The 19,651-nt window shown below is 48.6% G+C and overlaps 1 protein-coding gene across 1 annotated transcript; it reads left to right on the forward strand.

Moving 5' to 3' along the window:
• Positions 1–4,153: 4,153 nt before the first annotated feature.
• On the forward strand, positions 4,154–6,813 carry FZD8 (frizzled class receptor 8). The gene has a single exon (XM_085050338.1). It carries the CDS (start codon positions 4,154–4,156, stop codon positions 6,167–6,169), a length of 2,016 nt encoding a protein of 671 aa, XP_084906464.1. The 3' UTR covers positions 6,170–6,813.
• Positions 6,814–19,651: the final 12,838 nt, after the last annotated feature.

Below are 19,651 nucleotides of genomic sequence, written 5' to 3' on the forward strand. Positions count from 1 at the left end.
AAATGGCCTGTAAAAATACTCTTTCTTCCTGCTCCTATTTATCCTGTCCTCAAAACGTTCCACAGTTTCCAGTTTCATGGTGTTGTTCAGTGTATTGTCCATGCAAAATCCCCTATGTCTTGCAGCTAACCAGCATTTGTGTAGACAGTCTCTGGATAAAGCTCTGTGGCCAGTGATAGGAAGGAGATCAGCCTAGCCAGCCCTTCTGGGTTTAATCCATGAAATTACTGCCTTCAGTCAAGGCTTCATTCTAACAAGATTATTTGAACAATTTCCATGGACCAAGTTCTTCTTTTCAAACATTTTTATAAAAGCACCATTCAGTGACCTATCCAATGCAGACAATGCCACACGAAAATTTACTGGAGAACATTGAGTGAGAATTAAAAAGCAAATTTTTTTCAATCTTAAAAACATAAACAAAATAGCATGTTAAATCTAAGATTTCATGTGGCATTTTTATTTCAAGTTAAAGTAAAAACCAAGAGCAAATTTACTTGTTTTGAACTAAAATGCCCTGTAGTTACCATTACCTGGTTTGGTGGGATCCATATAATCCCAAATGCAAATCCCAAAGATGCACACAAAATTTAAGCTTATGTTAGAAGGGCCAGTGGCAAACCTAATTGTTTGAATAAAAGAGGCCTGAGTATCTGCGGCAACAAAGATCTCTAGTGATAAAGACTAGCCACAAAGTGACTAGATTTGACAACAAGTCAAATCTATAACTTTGTGTAACAAGTTATAAAAACTGTAACATTCTTGCCAGCTTTACATTTCTGCATGATTTGATGACTGGACATCTGTTTTGAAATCCCTGGGGGGGAAAAAAGTGTTCTAAAGTATTCTGCATTGCTATAGCAAAGCTCAGTTTCTCAGAAAAAGCAGCTGCTGAATTTTCTGGAATAAACACACAAACCATTTTAAAGATTTGACCCTTGATTTCCTTCATCACAGGACTTCTAGGGACTTCAGGGAAGTCTCCAACTATGAGGAACACACAACAGGCTCTGATTCCACTGTCTTGAGCTAACCAGGCTGCTTTTCAGTCACATAAAGCAAAGCAGCCTCCTCACAGCTGTGCTGTTTTATATACCTGAAAGACAATTTTAAGAATTATCATGGTCTTACTAGGGAATTTGGATATGCAGTCATTACTAAATTGCCATAAAGTTCCATATTTGCTATTCTGTCATTACTGAACAGCTTCGAGACACACAGTATCTTTGTGCTGCATCTCTTTCCTTGCTGTAAGAAAGCAAGAGCATATGAATGACAGCAAAAATGAAGCCAAATGTACTGTTGAGAAACTTGGTATTCTCTTATTTCTAGGAGAGTTATAGTGTAATTCTAAACTGCAGCATTCAGCATGTCTCCTGAGCTTCCTCGCTGAAATATAGCAATGGAAATTTTACAGCATCTGTGTTGCTTTTGGAAGCCATCACCTCACATCTGCTGTCTCTGTAGCGTAGAGTTTAAGTTCAGCATAAAAAGGTACTTTGTAACAGGCAAGAGGAATCCTGACAGAGTGGTAATTTACAGACTCGCCCAGCTCTCCTGACTAGACTCACTCAGTTTTACATTCTGTAGAGATTTTTAAATAATGTGCGCTTCAAGCAGCCACCAGCAAAAGTCAGTTCTTAAAATGGAGCATCGCATCCAGGACCGGAGACTTTTAAAACCTCTGCCAGTCACTGAGTCCTCTGCCAGACAAGAAACCTGAGGGTTTTCCTCTCAGGGCATTGTTCGAACTCGTAACACTTTTCACAATGGTGTTAACTAAATTAGCGCTAAAATAACCACCTGCTACTTTGGGAAAAGTTCTGATTTTGGTCAGAAGCAGCACTGCCGGTAATAGCGGGAGCGATTCCTCAGCCCGAGCAGCGGAGGAGCGCGGCCACGGCCTCCGAGAGCTCCCCAGCGCCGTGTGACCCGGGTGGGCGCCGGGGTCGGCAGCGGCGCTCGGCAAATTGCAAATCAATTGTGATTACACAGCGGGCGAGTTTATCGCCCCATCATTGCCCATTTCCTCCTAGCGGGGTAATCCGCGCGTTCGCTCACACGGCGACAGACCCGGCGGCAGGAGCCGGTTGTTGGCTCAGCCAACAACCCGGGGATTGTTCCTTGTTTGGCCTCACGCGTTCCATTTCCTCCGGGCGCCCCGCACCGCCCCCCGGGGCGGGCTCGCTCCCCCCGGCCCCGCTTCTCCCGGTGTGACTCCCCGCGAATCACACGATTCCCGCCGCCGGCAGACGGGCCCCGCCGCGTTCCCGCGGTTCCAGTCATTAGGGCCTCAGCGGGAGCGCCAGGCGCAACAGCGCCTCAATTAACAAACAAACGCCCCGTCCCGGGAGCGCGACAGCCCCGCGGGACGGCCCCGCTCACAGCCCGCGCCCGCGCCGCCGCTCCCCTTAAGGTGGTCTGGTGCGGCGGGGCCGCCGGAACTCCCGCCCGCCCCTTCCCGCGGCGGGCGGGGGAAGGCGGCGAGGGACTCCCCGGGAGCGGAGGGCGGCGGGGCCCCGCGGCGTGGGGCGGCAGCCGAGCGGGCACCGAGCCGCCGATGGCTCTTCGGGCGGGACGCGCCGCTCTGGGCGGCTGCAGGCGGCTCCTCGGCGAGTCACCGCCGCGGCGCCGGGCTGGCGCGGGCGCTCGGGAGCCGCGGCCGTGCCAGAAGCACTGCCCCGGGACTGCGGGGCAGTGGCCGCAGGCGGCCGCGGTGCTGGAGGGGGTGCGCCCGTGTAAGGACCGTGTTCACCTGCCGGGGCGCGGGGCTGCTGCCCGCCGTCCCACCGGGAGCTGCCGGCGCCGGCCCGGGTGCGCACACGGCACCGCCTGTCCCTGTGCGCGCTCCGGCGAGCGCCGTGACCCGCGGCTGTCCGCGGCTCGGGGTCCCCGGGTCACCCGTCACACGGCCCGACCCCGGTGCAGCATCCATCTCGGAGCTCCGCGCCGGGGCGGCGGGGCCGGGTGTGGGCTGCGGTGCTGCCGGGTGCCCCGGCTTCGCCGCGCTCCCACCCCCGGCACCGAGGCGTGCAAGGGGCAGCACCGCCGGGATGGGGCAGCGCGCACGGGCGGCGAACGCCGGGGCACCAACGAGGAGATGGAAAACCCCTTCCGAGGGAGCCCCGAGCGCTGCTTAAACTGCTGCTGCTAGGGTGGCTGTGACTTGGCCGGGAGCCCTTGCAGGGGAACACACGTCCCCCGCGCAGCCCGGTCCGGTGCCCGGCTGCCGCTGCCCGCGCACCGCGGTGCAGAACCGTGCGTCTCCGCACGGGCAGGGGCCGAACGAACACCGCCACGTCCCCGCAGCCGCTGACACCGAGCAGCACCCGCCACAGACCGAACCCGGCTCCACCTTAAGGAGCCCCGGGTCCCGCCCCCCGCCTCCCGCCCGAGCGCGGCTGATAGGCGGACAAGGCGGAGAGGGCGGGGCCTGGCGGCGCTCGCTATAAATATTCATGAGAGCGCGGCGGCCGGAGCGCCGCTGCCGGGGCCGGAGAGCGAGAAGTTGGCGGAGGCGCTGCCGCGCTCGACCCGCGGCTCAGGTGGCGCGATCGCGGCCGGGGCGCCCGGCAACCGGAGAGGGACCCAGCGCAGGGCGCGGACCGGCCGGCTGGCGGCCACCCGCGGAGCCGTGCGCTCGGGGGAACGGCAGAAGGAGCCACTCCGGCCGCCCCGGCTCCGGCCCCGCCGCTGCCTGCCCGCTCGGGGCGGTGGGAGCCCAGCACCGCCCGGTCCCCGGGACGCCTCAGCCTTCTTCACCGCGCCGCCCGGGGGCTGACGGCGAAACTTCTCTGCGGCTGCCGCCCCGCGCCCGGCCGGCGCTGGAGCAGCGGCGAGAGGAGCGGCGCTCCCCCTGCGAAAGCGGCCCCGCGAGGAGCGATGCGACGGCGGCTGAGGGGCCTCCCGTGAGCGGACCCCCATCCTCCGGCGCCGAGCGGGGGCTCGCCAGCGGCTGCCCCTCACCGGGTACCCGCGGACGACGGAGTCCCGCGGGGGCTGCGAGACCTCTCACCTGCGACCGGCACGGAGGGGGCCGCCCTCCGCCCCCCCGGGGGTAGCCGGGGCGGGGGGGTGCTGTGGCGCCGCGCTCCCAGCGGCTGCTGAGCGGGACGGGAGAGGAGCCGGGGCCGCCGCCCGCGCGCCGCCGAGCATGGAGTGGAGTTACCTGTTGGAAATCACCTCGCTGCTCGCCGCCCTGTCCCTGCTGCAGCGCGCCGGCTGCGCCGCCGCCTCGGCCGCCGCCGCCGCGTCCTCCTCCTCCTCCTCGGCAAAGGAGCTGTCGTGCCAGGAGATCACCGTGCCCCTCTGCAAGGGCATCGGCTACAACTACACCTACATGCCCAACCAGTTCAACCACGACACGCAGGACGAGGCCGGGCTGGAGGTGCACCAGTTCTGGCCGCTGGTGGAAATCCAGTGCTCCAGCGACCTGCGCTTCTTCCTCTGCAGCATGTACACCCCCATCTGCCTGGAGGACTACAAGAAGCCGCTGCCGCCCTGCCGCAGCGTCTGCGAGCGGGCCAAGGCCGGCTGCGCCCCGCTCATGCGCCAGTACGGCTTCGCCTGGCCCGACAGGATGCGCTGCGACCGCCTCCCCGAACAGGGCAGCCCGGACACGCTCTGCATGGACTACAACCGCACGGACCTCACCACGGCCGCGCCGCCGCCCGCCAAGCCCCCGCTCCGCGGCTCCAAGCCCGGCACCCCCGCCAAGGCACCCCCCGCCGCCGCCGCCCCTCCGGCCGAGGCCCCGCGCAAGCCGCGGCCGCCGCCGCCCTGCGAGCCGGGCTGCCAGTGCCGGGCGCCCATGGTGTCGGTGTCCAGCGAGCGGCACCCGCTCTACAACCGCGTCAAGACGGGGCAGATCGCCAACTGCGCCCTGCCCTGCCACAACCCCTACTTCAGCCCCGACGAGCGCGCCTTCACCGCCTTCTGGATCGGGCTCTGGTCCGTGCTCTGCTTCCTCTCCACCTTCGCCACCGTCTCCACCTTCCTCATCGACATGGAGCGCTTCAAGTACCCCGAGCGCCCCATCATCTTCCTGGCCGCCTGCTACCTCTTCGTGTCCCTGGGCTACCTGGTGCGGCTGGTGGCGGGGCACGAGAAGGTGGCGTGCAGCGGCGGGGCGGGCGCGGGCGGCGCGGGGGCCGGGGCGGCGGGGGCCGGCGGCGGCGCGGCGGCGGGGGCGGCGGCGGCGGGGGGGCGCGGCGCGGCGGGCGGCGCGGCCGAGCTGCAGCCGGAGCTGGCGGTGGCCGAGCACGTGCGGTACGAGAGCACCGGCCCGGCGCTGTGCACCGTGGTCTTCCTCCTCGTCTACTTCTTCGGCATGGCCAGCTCCATCTGGTGGGTCATCCTGTCCCTCACCTGGTTCCTGGCAGCCGGCATGAAGTGGGGCAACGAGGCCATCGCCGGCTACGCGCAGTATTTCCACCTGGCCGCGTGGCTGCTGCCCAGCGTCAAGTCCATCGCCGTGCTGGCGCTCAGTTCTGTGGACGGGGACCCCGTGGCCGGCATCTGCTACGTGGGCAACCAGAGCCTGGAGAACTTACGGGGCTTCGTGCTGGCCCCGCTGCTCATCTACTTGGCCATCGGCTCCATGTTCCTGCTCGCCGGCTTCGTCTCGCTCTTCCGTATTCGCAGCGTCATCAAGCAGCAGGGTGGCCCCACCAAGACCCACAAGCTGGAGAAGCTGATGATCCGCCTGGGACTCTTCACCGTGCTCTACACCGTGCCAGCTGCCAGCGTGGTAGCCTGCCTCTTCTACGAGCAGCACAACCGGCCGCGCTGGGAGGCCACGCACAACTGCCCCTGCCTGCGCGACCAGCAGCCCGACCAGGCCCGCCGCCCTGACTATGCCGTCTTCATGCTCAAGTACTTCATGTGCCTGGTGGTGGGCATCACCTCTGGTGTCTGGGTCTGGTCTGGCAAGACCCTCGAGTCCTGGAGGGCCCTGTGCACTCGCTGCTGCTGGGCCAGCAAAGGTGCCGCCGTGGCTGGCAGCACAGGGGCAGGAGCAGGCGGGCAGGCGGCAATCACCGCGGCAGGAGGACTTGGGGCCGGAGGTGGTGGCTCCCTCTACAGCGATGTCAGCACCGGCCTGACGTGGAGATCAGGCACCGCCAGCTCTGTCTCCTATCCCAAGCAGATGCCCCTGTCTCAAGTGTGAGGAGGGGGAAAGAGGCCAAAGGTTAGGGAATGAGGGACACTGGCCTGCCTAAAATGCCCCCTCACTGTTTGGTGCCATTAATGAACCCCTAATGGTCCTTATTAGCCACAGCTTGTATAGAACAATGCAGCTGGCAGAGGCCCCAGGCTCCAGCCCCCTCCTCCTTCCCCTCCATTCATATGCAGGGAGCAATGTACTTCAAGGAGCCAGCTTATTATTTTGCTGGCAGAGGAGGGTAGAGGCTCACCCGTGTCTTGCAGAGGGCAAGGCACAGCGGCTTCTGAGACACTCTGGACTAACAGCAGCTCTTTACTCGTGGGAGGGAGGGTCTTCCTCCCCCCCATCCTGAGGTGGGAGTCTGCTGGGGACTGCAGGTTTTTGGGATGCTGATGACCAGGCAAATGCCTTACAATATAGACTGAATCAAAACATGTCTTAATTATACACCCCAGCTAAATACGGGTTTCCTACATTAAAGGATGTATTTATATAATTATTTGTTACCTTGTACAGATGTGTAAAATATGTATATATCCAAAGCTATACAGTCTGTAAATTTTTTTTGTAAAAAAGTTTAGAGGCTACCCCTGTAAGAGCAAATATGAGTATTCTATTTTGTCAATAAAATGACTTTTGATAAATGACTTTTTCAGGCTTTTCCCCTACTCCTGCCCTGGTTATTCCAGCTGCTGTATCTTTAGGTAGTCCCATAAACTATGAGCTACATTAATGCTCTAGTCATTACCTGTTAAAGAAGTGAGATATGTAGACACAAGAAAACAAGTCATTCAACAAGTTGTTCTGAAAAAGTGTTTGCCAAAACTGGGAGATGCCTTACCATACTTCTTTCCTTTTTTTGAAAGATGACGGTGTCTTTAAACTGAGCCTTTACAAAAGAGTCATCTCACATGGCATGTTAAGTATCCTTTTAAAATGGGTGTTATTTTAGGAATGTGCACACCCGCCTCTTGTATCTGTTGTCTGCACTTCTGTAAGCACCTGCCTTTCCTGAGATGCATACTGAAGTGTAAAAGGTTAATGTTTTAAATTCATAGATCATGTACTGTGGTGGAAGAGTGAGGTGAGATTTGTTAGATCAATCTCTTCTTAACAGATTAAACTAACATCTTAACTTTTGTATATCAAATATGGTCCTTTTTCAAGAGAAAAGGTATTGTTCTTCTGTCAGGAGTAAGCTAATTTATTTGAGCAGAAGGCTGTTGAATTAACAGAAGAATGCTTTGGCAATTGTTGAACTTTTTACCTGTCTGCCCAGTGGCTCAGAACATCATTCCTTTAAGAGGAGCTAAATGAATAGGGTTAATCTGTAGGGAACTTGGTTTCTTTTGAGTTTGGGAAAACTTTGATCTTTTCTCTTCACCAAACGTGATGTATAGTCTGAAGTTTCTTTCCCTGCTGCCTGGTTCCTCTTGTTGCAGACCAATTGGCCACCATGGAGCCTTAAAGTTCTTCAATTAAAGGGACATGGGACTTTTTTTTTTTTTTTTATTTTAAGAGGAAGACTTGTAACAGTTAGTGAACACCAGAGGGAAAAGGGAGAACAGCCTTTTAAACAGCTTTTCCCTGCATTGTTAGCCAGACTGCAGGCAGCAAGGCATGGCTTGGAGCATTATAGAAAAGAGCTATGAATGCCCTACAGGTGGTCTGCTCACATAATCTCCCCAATTTAAAACATTTTCCTTTACAGGACAATTGCATTACAAAACTCCCTTCTCTTTTGGTCCTAATTGAACCAAAGAACGACTACAAGATTTTCTTTAAAAACTGAGTGTCCAAAAAAAATTTAAAATCTATTAACTGCGTTTTAATCTGTTTTCTAAAATGAGAGCACTCAGAATACCAGGAGTAAAAACTGCATTAGACATTATTCCAGATATTTTTATGTCTTCTGCTTATATTCTGTCAAATTAGCAATCATTTAAAAGCAATTGGTTAGGTTGTGTGCTAGCAGTGAAAAGATAGCCCCAGGTCCCTTATTAACCTGCCAATCATGATAAGAGATGGGCAGCTACCCTACTAATGACACAGATATCAGTCATGATTTGTGGGAAAAACCTTGTTTCATTGAGCACTGACTTGATTATCGGTGTCCCTTTCAAAGATCTCCTAACTTAATAGACTCCACTTCTACAAAGTTACCAGGAACATGAAAAGGAGTAATTTAAAATGCTCCTAAGTCCTTGATGGGAAAAATAACTTTAACTTCGCACAGGCAAAGGAAATTCCACTGGGATTTACACATGGTACCTATTTATGCACCAACTGACCAGCATCAGAATATCGATATAACTGGAAGTTGAAAAGGCTGTACTATTTTCCTATATTACTGGAAATATTTCTTTTTTTCAAGGTTGTTGAAACATTTAAATCAATGTGGCACTTTCCCCTGCTGTCAGGTCTTCCAGCTGGGGAAGCCCCACATAGCACAGTCAGTTCTGCAGATAAAAATCTGAGTTCCTTTCCCCCCAGCAGGTTCTAGCAAGGAAGACAGAGGGGAGGTACAGTCACAACTCTTCCCTGAGAATTTGTTTAGATAGGTCCCTCACAGGCTGCTGGTACAGGTTGCTTGTGCTGAGACAAAAACATTTTTAGTAAAAGAAAGGAAGTAGGGTTCTTCCTAGTTCCAGAGAAGTAGCTCCTCTGGAGAGCTAAGGGAAAGCTTTACTGTCACTGATGTGGCCCAGAGCACAATTTGCATAGCAACATTTGGGATATGGCAGGATAATGGCATCAGGATAATGGCAACTGAGAGCCTCCCACAGCCACAGAAATGCCAAACTGCTCTGTTCAGGTGAGTGACCAAGTTAGCAGAGAAACATGGTTTGGGATAATTTTCTTCTCTAATAAGCAAGATACCTTTGGCACATGCTTTTTTCTTTTTCCCCTCCTTGCTTTACATGTTCCTTCTTCAGAAGGAAATCTTACAGATTTTTCTTCTCCTGCTGCAATAACTAAAAAACCTCCCAGAGAGCTGGTCTAGCTTCTGCTGGGCCTCTTAAGAGGAGGCAGAGCAGTGCAGGTGTGCTGCAGAGCCTCAGCAGGGACACCACACATCCCCTGGGCCCTGCTGCTCAGTCCCTGGGAGCTGGCTAGAGGTGTGCTCCAAAGTTTTCTCTGTGCAGGAGAAGCTTCCCTGAAGCTTTGATAATGAATCATGGAAGGGAAGAGACTTCAAAAAGAGAGGAATTAGGAAATTCCTGTATATTGTAATAATACGAATGTGGCCAGGCTTTCTGGGAATGCTATGAAGGATAAGACTGGCACACAAGGAGTCTTTTCTCCTTTCTTACACAATATTTAAAGTATTGGGGTGCTCACCCTTTAAACAGTTCTTCAAATGTGCTTGACTAGTCCTAAAAGCTGTCCCAGGTGGGGTAGGAAAGCTGGAGGCAAGGGCACCTCTGTGCACACACTGCCCACAGTGTTCTTCACCCCAGCTTTTTCCAGGTTCCCTCAGGAGGATACTTCATTGGACACCTGAAGGTGGCTTGTAGAAGAAATCAGCAACAGTTTTTCACAAGAGGAAACCAGTACTGGGAGACAAGGCAGAATGCCCAAATTTAAAAAGGAATCACTTGCTGAGAAAGAAAGACCTTGGGAGAATCCCAGCTCTACTCTGAAATTTCAAAATTCAGTACAAGACCACTGCTTGATCCCAGCAGCTGTGCTCAACACACTTCTGCCACAAGCACTGCATGCAGTGCAAAAGCCAACCTAGCCTGCACAGTAAGGTAACCTTCTGAACCAATAAAAACATGACATTTTATATGGGATAGAGAGGCCACCTAATGTGGGGGAAGAGAAAACTAGCGATAATGTACATTGAAAAATGACAAAAGATGCCCCTGGACTGAAAACTCACCTACAGTTCAGATCATGCTGGAGGAAGGCTCAGTGTGGACAAGTTAAACCAGCTTGTGGGATCACAGCCAGTTTCCAAAGTGCCTGTTACAACCTGCCTGTGGCGTGCCCTGCTCCTGCACCCCATTCCAGAGGCACACAGCCTGTGTTTCTCCAGGCACACACTTCCACTCCCACACACCGTGGTCAAGGCAGCTTCTGGCCCAGCAGGGAAGCAAGTGAGGAGCAATCTCTCTCCACCACCCATCCTGACCATGTTCTGTCTCTTTTTGTACTGCATAGCAAAACTGGATGGTATGGAAAAGACAGCACATCTCTCCTTAGCATTAAAGAGGCTGAACAGCAAAGGTCACCCTGAAAACAATAGGATGAGACTAAGACGAATAATGAGATCTGCAGATGATGGTCCAAAGAAGAAACACTAAGCATCTCTCCCAGCATGTGGCTGTGATGAGATCTAGGAAGCCTTTAAGAGAACTCAATTAGAAATCTTTAGACAGCTCTATTTATTTAAGCTTTTCTAACTGCCCATCATTACTGTAATCAGGTATATGAATTTCACTAGTTCAGCAGAAAGGATCACACATCGTAAATGCTGTGGTGGTATGGAAATAACTAGTGTCTGGTATTAAAATGTGGAGCAATAATCTGAGGTGACTAAGGATAGTCAAATCACCTCAGAAACTAGTACCTAAGGTCAAATGCTGACCCAAGCTTTTTGAAGGCTGAGATAACACTTCTTCACTCCCACAAGTCCCTTATCTGTGATCTCAAAACACTTTACATTCACTTCTGTATTAATACTCAAATTTCTTCTGGTGAGGCAGAAATTGCAGTAATAATACCCAAGCTAATGAAACTTAAATGCAAGTCTAGGAGCAGAGCCTGGATCTCCTGACTCTGCTCCGTTTTCAGCGCAGCTCCTTTCTGTGAGCACTTTCTCACACCTCTGCCCTGCACTCCAATGTCCCCCAGCAGCCCCCAAAGGCCACTGCCCCGTGCCCGGAGAGCCCGGGTTTGCCAGGTACACACCCAATCAGATGGGCCATGCACGCTGCAGGGCATTTCTCCCATTCCCTGAGGCAGGCAGCTATGGAAAAGCACGTTTCCAGCAGTTTGGGGTTGCAGCGGGCAGGGCAGGCGGCAGAGCGGCTGTGCGGCACGGAGCGGGATGGGATGCTGGCCACGGGGCGATGTCCGCTCGCCATCCCGCAGTGCCCTCCGCCGGTGACACCGGGAATTCCGCCGCTTCCAGCCCTTCCAGCGCTGCTGCTCCCGCGGGCTCCCGTCTGCCACCCTTCCCCAGCTCTCCTCTCGGCGGGGCGCAGGGCGATGCCAGCCCTGGCTCCCCGCGCTGTCCCTGCGCGCACCGCTGCTGTCACCCGCTGCGCGGGGGCGACAGTGGCACAGCAGAGTGTAGAACTGAGATGTTCTTTCTTAAAATCCAGCTTTCCGAGAAAAGAGAAATTTAGTCAGAAATGTGTGGCCACGTTCCTGTAGATGTCTAAATACATTGTAAAGGAGAAAGCTGGGTTATTTCTCTCTGACTTTTTAAAATACGTTGGAAAAAAAAAAGAAAAAAAAAGTGGTTCTTATTCCATCACTTTTGCCTTACGTGTGACTTGTTCGATGCTTTCAGGTATGCTTTAAATGCATTAGTTAGATGTTCTTTCCTCCAAACTTCTGTCATTGATAGTTATATATGACATTCTTCACAAAAAAAGTGTTAATCTCAAATTATTTTTTTCTACTTTTTTTTTCCAAAAATAAACTTACAACTAGAATGTCTCATTTTCACATCCTCTGAAATTAGAAAGAATAGTTTTTATGCTATGAACAGATTTTATTCAAAATGTGTTTGAGACATGAGACCTTCATCATTTCTCAGCGGTTGATATCTAAATGCTCTCTTTCAATGTAAATCAGAAAATGTAGCCATCTGGCTTATGAAACAAATGACTTGCTTTGGCTTTCTGTCCAGATGTAGGGAGGGAACAGAATTAAATGTGACTTTTAGCACAGGAAAAGGAAATGTTTCCCATGCAGCTACATTGTGTGCAGCTTTGGGCACTGTGTGTTCTGTGCATCACTGCCATCCAGAGCTGCAGCCACTCTGCAGAGAGCTGCACAGCTTTCTTTCTCCAGACCTGTGGGGCAGAAAGTACATTTATCATTGTGGGTTTTAAACTGAAGTTACTTTTCTGCAAAACTCTAGGGAAGCAATATTTTTCTCTAACAAGTTGTAAAATCTGAGTTTTCCAGGATACAGAGCAGGGCATTAGGAATAGCCAGACCAGGAAACCACGGAGACCCACACGGAGCTTCATTGCTGCCATCCTCTAGCTCATTAGTGTACAAGAATTGTGTGTGTTGTTTTTAGCAGCTAAAGAGTTATTTATGGCTTCTATGTTCTCAAGCCAAAGTGAGTGAGGGGTGCAACCAGGGCAAACGCATCAGAGCAATGCAAATCACTGACAAGGCATCATGAATACAAGCTGAGCAGAATTTAAATACAATCCATGAATGAGAGGAAAGATTTGCATGAGGGAAAGAATCATTAGAATCTGATTTAACAAGCAGTACATAAAATGGGCCTTTGCAGCTTAAAATGAAGCAAAGGACATTCACATTATACATTCTTAATGAAAAAAAAAGCAAAATCACAAAAAACCTAATTTATTAGTAGAGCTTGGAATAGAAATGGTTTTCAGAGAATACCTTTAGATCCTGATTCAGAAACTTGTGCTTGATTGCTTTCTTGAATAGAAGTGGATCATAAGCATGTAGGGTGGTAAGGACTATTTAAGTGCATGCCAAAGTCCTATTGATTTCAGTGAGATTTTACAAGATACTTAAAGTAAGCATGTGCATAAATGTTTTCCTGAACAAGGGTGCTTTTCTGATTTAGGGTTTAACCCATGAATTTACGCAGTGCTTTCAAACATAATTCCTTCTGGGAAAATAGAATAGACAAGAATATTTCTTTTAATTGCATATTTCTGCATGTCTTAAAATAAGTTAATGGAAAATTATACTTGATAGCATTTTCTCTAAGGCCCAAAAGCCAACAGTGGAAGTTGTAAGTAAATAATGCTCACAGAGCAACTTTTACAGACAGTCTGTTAGTTTCATCCCAACTGAATTATGGAAGGTTTTGAATATAAGGTGTTATATAGATAATTTCAGTCTCTTGGAAAGAAAGTGATAAGTTGTTTTACATTAAGTGATGTTATATTCTGTCTTTGAGAAAAGTAAGAGAATTGCTTTTGAGAAAAGCTTGCCATATTTTCTTTTGAGTCAGTGGTCACTGACACTGGGCAGAACAAACTTTTTATGTAATGTCTCTTAAAATAAAATGTATCTACCTCTAAATGGCTTGTCTTTTGAAGTAATAGCCAAAGTGGCAGATTCTGATGCAAATGTGTTTTTCTGATACTAAGAGGTTATCTGTCTCTGTCACCACTGGACAATCTTTTTGTTTCTGTAGAAGCATTGGTACAGCTGTGTATTTACATCTCCTACCATATTCCTCTGCAAGTACAACACTTCTTTTATGCACTTCTCCCAGCTAAGTCTTTAGCAACAACACACACAAAATTTCAAAGAGTTCAGTGTATGACCATGTGGCCATATGGACTGCAATTGTGAAAGTATGACTTTAGTGTCAATTTTTCTTTTGGCATTTTGGAAGATTTTCGAGTGTTGCAGTGATGACTTGCAAGATATCTTTTTGAAATCTATGAATGGTATGACCAGTGTGATTTTTGTCTTTTGTGCTCTTTATCTAAATAATTCTGCTGTGAAAATGTTTGACATCATATGATATTCCAGGTCAGCAGCAATACTATTCACCTGACTTTCCTTTCCCTGTCTCTTTTGTTGAATAAAATCAGTATCACGTTTGTTGAGAGGTAACATCCTCTACAGTAGTACTTCTCCAGCTGCCATCACTGCTTAAATATTTATCAACATTTTCATGCTTCCTTTGTCTTTCTTCTCATCTCTCCACCCACCCCACTCACCCCAAGCTCCTGGCAAGTGCCACGTTTAGGTGAAGGCTGAGGTTCAGCTCAAGACTAAGACATGTAAATACAGTAGGTATCTCAGTACAGGGATTTTTTTAAAGTAAGGCAGTGTATGAACTCATTTTAGTCCATAGAGTGTTAGAAATGTAGTCAGTAGGTCCTGGAAACTGAGTCTGTTCTCTCTAAGTAACTTGTGAGCCTCAATTCAGTTTCTCAGACATGGGCCCTGGTGCTCTTGGAGATTCCTATCCAGTCTCTGCCTCTCCAAAAGGGCATGGGACTCTTGTAATTTTCTCTCTTGTCTGAAAGACCCAGGCGAATATTTCAGTTACCCTCTGGCACCTCTAATAACATGGAATGCTTTTATGGGCAACCTATGGGAGCCCAGATGTGGATTTGACCAGATCTCTTCAGAGAGCAGTGGGGCTATGGACACAAACAGTTATGAGGCAAAGTGCAGGTGTCTCATCCTTGAGCTGGACCCTGCCAAGAGAGGCTGCTGATTATTTTTATCATCAGTCACATCTCTGTTGCAAGATTTCAGTATTTTTATTTTTTTGGTGATGGGTACTTTAATTGCTGCTTCCTCAAGTTTTACATTTTTCACTGGGCTCTCTCAAGTCTTTGTACAAGCTGGCACAACGTATACTTTTGATTGTTCAGTAGAGAGGTTTCTTTTTAGCCACTGTTCTGACCCCTTTGACCCCCTTAAAAGCATTCTGCACATTATTTGCTAAGGATTTGGAGGGGAAAGTGTTATTCTTGACAAGGCCTTTAATTGGTATAACAATAATTTATTCAGTATAATCATAATTTATTGAAAAGGTGTTATTTTAGTATCACCTCTTTCAACAGTCCCCTCACATGCAATGATAACTATGTGTTTTCTTTTACCTCTTTGTGGTATATTAACTTCTCTGTTCTTTACTTTAAATTTTATTTTGCTGCTGCTTAATTTCCTGACAAAATTTTAGAGAGGCCATTGTTTCCTTTGGTTTTTCTCCTTTTTCCAGTTTTCTTCATTTATCCAAATTGTAGGAGCGCTTAAAGTACATAACTGTGTGTCCTTAAATCATGCAAGTTCCATCAGCTCCTCTAGAGAGCAGCAAATATGTTCAAATAAAATAGTAGCATGATTCACCTAGCATTTCCTGCAACACGGTCTTTGTTAACACAGCTTGCTAAGTACTGCTAAAGACCGAAAAACTGAGAGGAATGAAGATATACCCGAGCCTGGCATTTTCAGACACTGAGAACTGTCCTAGCCCTGGTATTTAGTGTGGATGCAGCCTCCCATCCTCTCCAAAAGCCCAACAGCAGCTCACAATATCTTACGGCAGAGGGGAGAAGGAAGGCAGCAGGGGTTCAGCCTGGGCCAGGGACCAGACTTGGATGCCCACCAGATCTGTGGGCTGTGAATCTTCCATCTTTACACAGCTCTGGCAGCCAAGAGGAAGCACTCAGTCTCAGAAAAACACCCACAAGTTCTCCATCCTCGTGTCCATCAGTGGGTGTTTGACAGATGGGATTCTGGTTCCTGGTGTGCACTAACTAGGGCTAAAGGGAGCTTGGTGCCTGACAGTGAGCCACAATTCTTTTGCTTTTTAAGAAAAATAGCCTAGGTAATGTAAAGTCTTCCTAGCTACAGACCTCTCCAGGCTAACCCCACCATGTGTTTGGACCTCAATGCTGCATAAATCCTCCAGAGAAGGACAAAGGTCCCTCTGTTCCTTGAGACCAGAGGCTCCAAAGCACAACTGACTGGCAGCTGCCTGCCTGAGCACTCACACAGCTGGCACAGCCCTAACAAGGCAAATTCATTCCAGTGGGAAAACCCATACAATAGAGCTTCCAAAGACATGCTCACGTTCACAGACCTGCCTCTGGTAAGGTTTTCTGCCAATAAAGCTTCTTGGTCAATGCTTGAGATTGTACTGACTGTCTAAAGCAGCTTTTGCAAAGGTTTTCTTCTCAGTTACAAGCCTGCTCAGTTAAGCCAGCCCCAGAGCTGCAAAAGGCCCATGGCTGCAAGCAGAGCAGCTTTTCCTCAGCTTCCTGTAAGCTACAATACATGTCACTGTCAGTACCACCTGTGCTGGTGGTATTGCTTTCAGATTGCCTGGTGCTGGGGTACAAATGGGGGCCACCTTCCCCAAAATCAGCACCTGAGCTCTGTTGGACACAAAGAACTCTGGGACACAATTCTGGATGGACAGAAAACATCATCAGTGTAAGAGTGACTGCCAAGGCCACAATGAAGTAAGGGAATCCTTTCTGGAAAATGGGTTTGCCATGAGTTGGCATCTTCCATTGTCTCCAGGATGCTCAGCATGTCCCAGCATGCTAGCATAACATGGAGGAGATGGATCAAGTCAGGCAAAGAGGGGGAAAAAAGCAAGGGATGCTTTGTATGCAGCTGAAGACAACATTTTTCCCTTTTGCTGAGTCACCCTTCATACTAGGATCCTGCTTCTTCAGTAGCTGCATGGCTTCTGCTAGTGGGCAGAAGATACAGTCAGATCAGCAATGCAGACAATCTGCTAACCAAGTTCTGCCTCGTTTTTGCAAACACCCTGCCAAAATCGTGGAAACTGCAGAAGTGGTGCTCCAGGGTGGATGGTGGAGGCTGTGCCTTGCTGCCTTTGGAGGTGCGTGCTGGCAGCTGGGGCACTGGAAAAACACAGCCTCCTGCACCATGAGAGCCCCCTTGGCATCAGGGCAAAGAAAATATAGAGGCACTGGCAAAATGGGAATTATCTGGCACTTACCAGCACTTCTTCTTTACAAACTAATCCTGCAAACACTAACATGGGCATTCCATGCTGGTGTGCCAAATTGCAGGGAACACTCCAGCAAGCTCAGTGCTCAGGGAGATGGTGGGTGAGCTCCTCTGTCAGGTGCTGACTGAGGCACCCATACCCTCATGATATTCTTTGCATAGTCCATTTTTGAGGAAGATCCTGCTGATTCTCCAGTCCAAATAAACTACTCTATAGTTAACCTTGCAGGCACAGACTGCTCACAATTGTATTACCCATCTATTAAGGAGCTGTCCTGCCTGGCCTTAGCTTTGCAACAGTTTCTCAGTGTAACCCTATAGCGTGGGATTGGTTTCAAGAGATCTCCTAAATTCTCATGTATCAACAGAAGTACTCAGTGTTCTAGGTGTTCAGCCTGTCCTGGCAGAGCCTGCAGGCTGCCTGAGGGATGCACAGGACAGCTCTGTAGGGACTGCAGAGACATGAAATCTATATTTTTGTGCCCCAGATGAACTATTCTTATGATGTCTGCACATACTTCAAAATCAGGGCAGAATTTATCCAGAATTTGGTGTCAGAAGCAGTGTGGGACAATATTTCAGCTGACCTGTTGCCCAGGCTCTAGTGGGTTGAATACCAGATTCTGCACAACAAGAATATTACTGACTGATATCAACGAGCACTTCAACAGTAATAAAAAGCCTAAATGTTTTGCTTAAGCCTTTGTCTTTAATTTGTAGCAAAACTCAAAAGATACAGTGTGCTGAGCCAAGTTGTTTCTGGAAGTGAGCCTTGTAGGAATATTTTAGGAACCTCATGTGCAAATAAAGCAACTGTGTGGATGTTTTAATCAAATCCTTTTTTTTTTTAATTTTATTTCTTTTTTCCCCCCTTTATTATTTTAAGGATTTTTGCTGAAATACAGAAGCCTAACTAAATAGGGAACATGAGACTATTGTTCAGACATGGGTCATTTGTAGAAAATATTTCTTATTTATCTGTACATTTCAAAGTCTATTGCTATAAACTCTGAAAATTGTGATATATTTATTCTAAATTGAAGTAGTGTTTCACATGACTGCAGGCCATGAGGTGGATTGTTACAACATCTGTCTGTCTGTCTATCCTCATTACAAAAAAATCTGTGTTTGGACCATTCCTTAATATAGGGTCACCTTGTGAATGTCACAAAGGTTTGTGCTCCATGGGATCAGTTCTGAGTGAGTGATGGGAGCAGAAGTGGGGCTCCAATGCAAATCCTGTGGTTCTTTTATAGTCTTTCAAAGATTAGGTCACTCCAAGTCATCAAGTTATATGTGAAAATCTCAGGTGAACCTGTACAAACAGGTCAATGCATCCCATTGGTAAACTGCATTACAGATATTCCTTATTTATGTTTCAGAGAAATGCTTTAGAAAGAAGCTTGCTGAGGAAGAAAAAAGCTTGGATTTGTTAGCCTATGCATACGAGTTGTTCATCTGCCTACCTTTAAATATCTCCACTAGACCTCCAAAGATAGCACAGAGCTTTAAAGTTTGTGCCAGAAAGAAGGAGCTCATGGCACTGTATGTGGTCTGTCAGCAGTAAGAATCACTCACTGACTTGTAGGGAAATGAGCAGAAGGAGTGGGTGTCTAAGTGGGAGTCTAATTTGTCAGGACAAGTGGGGTCTAAAAGCAACTTATCCTGGTTTCTCTTAAAAAATATATATATTGCCTATTTTCAGTGCAAGGAAAAGGCAAGACATCACAGGGGAAAATGCAAAATTTGATTCTGCTAGGTCAAAATCTTCTGTTTATTTCCATTATTGTTATTTCTCTGCCAAAAGTAACATTTTCAGTGACAAAATGCTGTGGTGCCTAAAGTCTCACTGGCAAAATAGATGTTACTCACATAGGAAGGCCAGAAATGAAAGAAATTGCTTCTGATTGCTGACCCCAAATCCCCCCTCGTTCTTGAGGGCACCACATATAAACCTCAGCTTCTAACAACAAGCTCAAAGTCTGCCATCATCCCCACTCAGTAAATTGTTCATCAGTGGAAGCTTTTCAAAGCTAATCCAGCACTCAGCCCAAAGTGTTACCTGCAGACACAGAACTAGAGAGAGCTCTCTAAATCCTGGCAATTCCCTGGTGTGAACACAGCACAGGATCCTAAAACAGTCCTTGGACTGAGCACTGTGTGTGCAATCCCATAAATTAATTACAGCTCTGGAGATGGCCTGGGACATCCTGCCTGTCAAACCAAGTGGAAGAAAGCAGACAGTAAATTGGGAGAAATCAAAAGCTGGTGGAGCAGATTGTGATTGTAATCTATCTACATGGACACTGGATAATTTTAACATAGAGATGCAGTTGATACATTCTGATCAGACTTCTGCCTCAGTGGACTCATTTTTCAGAGCTGGCATTGTTGGGTATCACAGGCCAAGAGTTCATGCTGTGAGTGAACAGAGACCATCTAATCTGCAGAACATTTTAGCTACTCAATTACAATGTAAGATATTACATTGTAAAATTACTTTGCTGTTAGTTGAACATCAGGCTATTAAAAGTAGTTCAAAAGACAGACATTAAAGATGCCTTTTCAACTACTCTACTCTCATATTTTTTGAGATGTATTTTTACATTATCCTAAAATACTACAAGCAGTAACAATTTATCTGTTCTCCATTGTAATAATGACATTATAATAAAATAATGTCCAATTAATATGCTCTTTAAGGATTTCTTCTAGAAAGCTAATAATTGAAATAATGATGTATCATGTAAGGGCAGATAATAACTTGAAAGGACATATTGAGGATGTCTCTACATT

Source organism: Lichenostomus cassidix, chromosome 2 (assembly GCF_008360975.1).
Source record: "Lichenostomus cassidix isolate B80296 chromosome 2, HeHo_3.0, whole genome shotgun sequence".
NCBI classification, from domain to species: domain Eukaryota; kingdom Metazoa; phylum Chordata; class Aves; order Passeriformes; family Meliphagidae; genus Lichenostomus; species Lichenostomus cassidix.

Coding starts and splice junctions, on each gene's coding strand:
- FZD8 (XM_085050338.1), top strand. CDS start 4,154: ATGGAGTGGAGTTACCTGTTGGAAATCACCTCGCTGCTCGCCGCCCTG.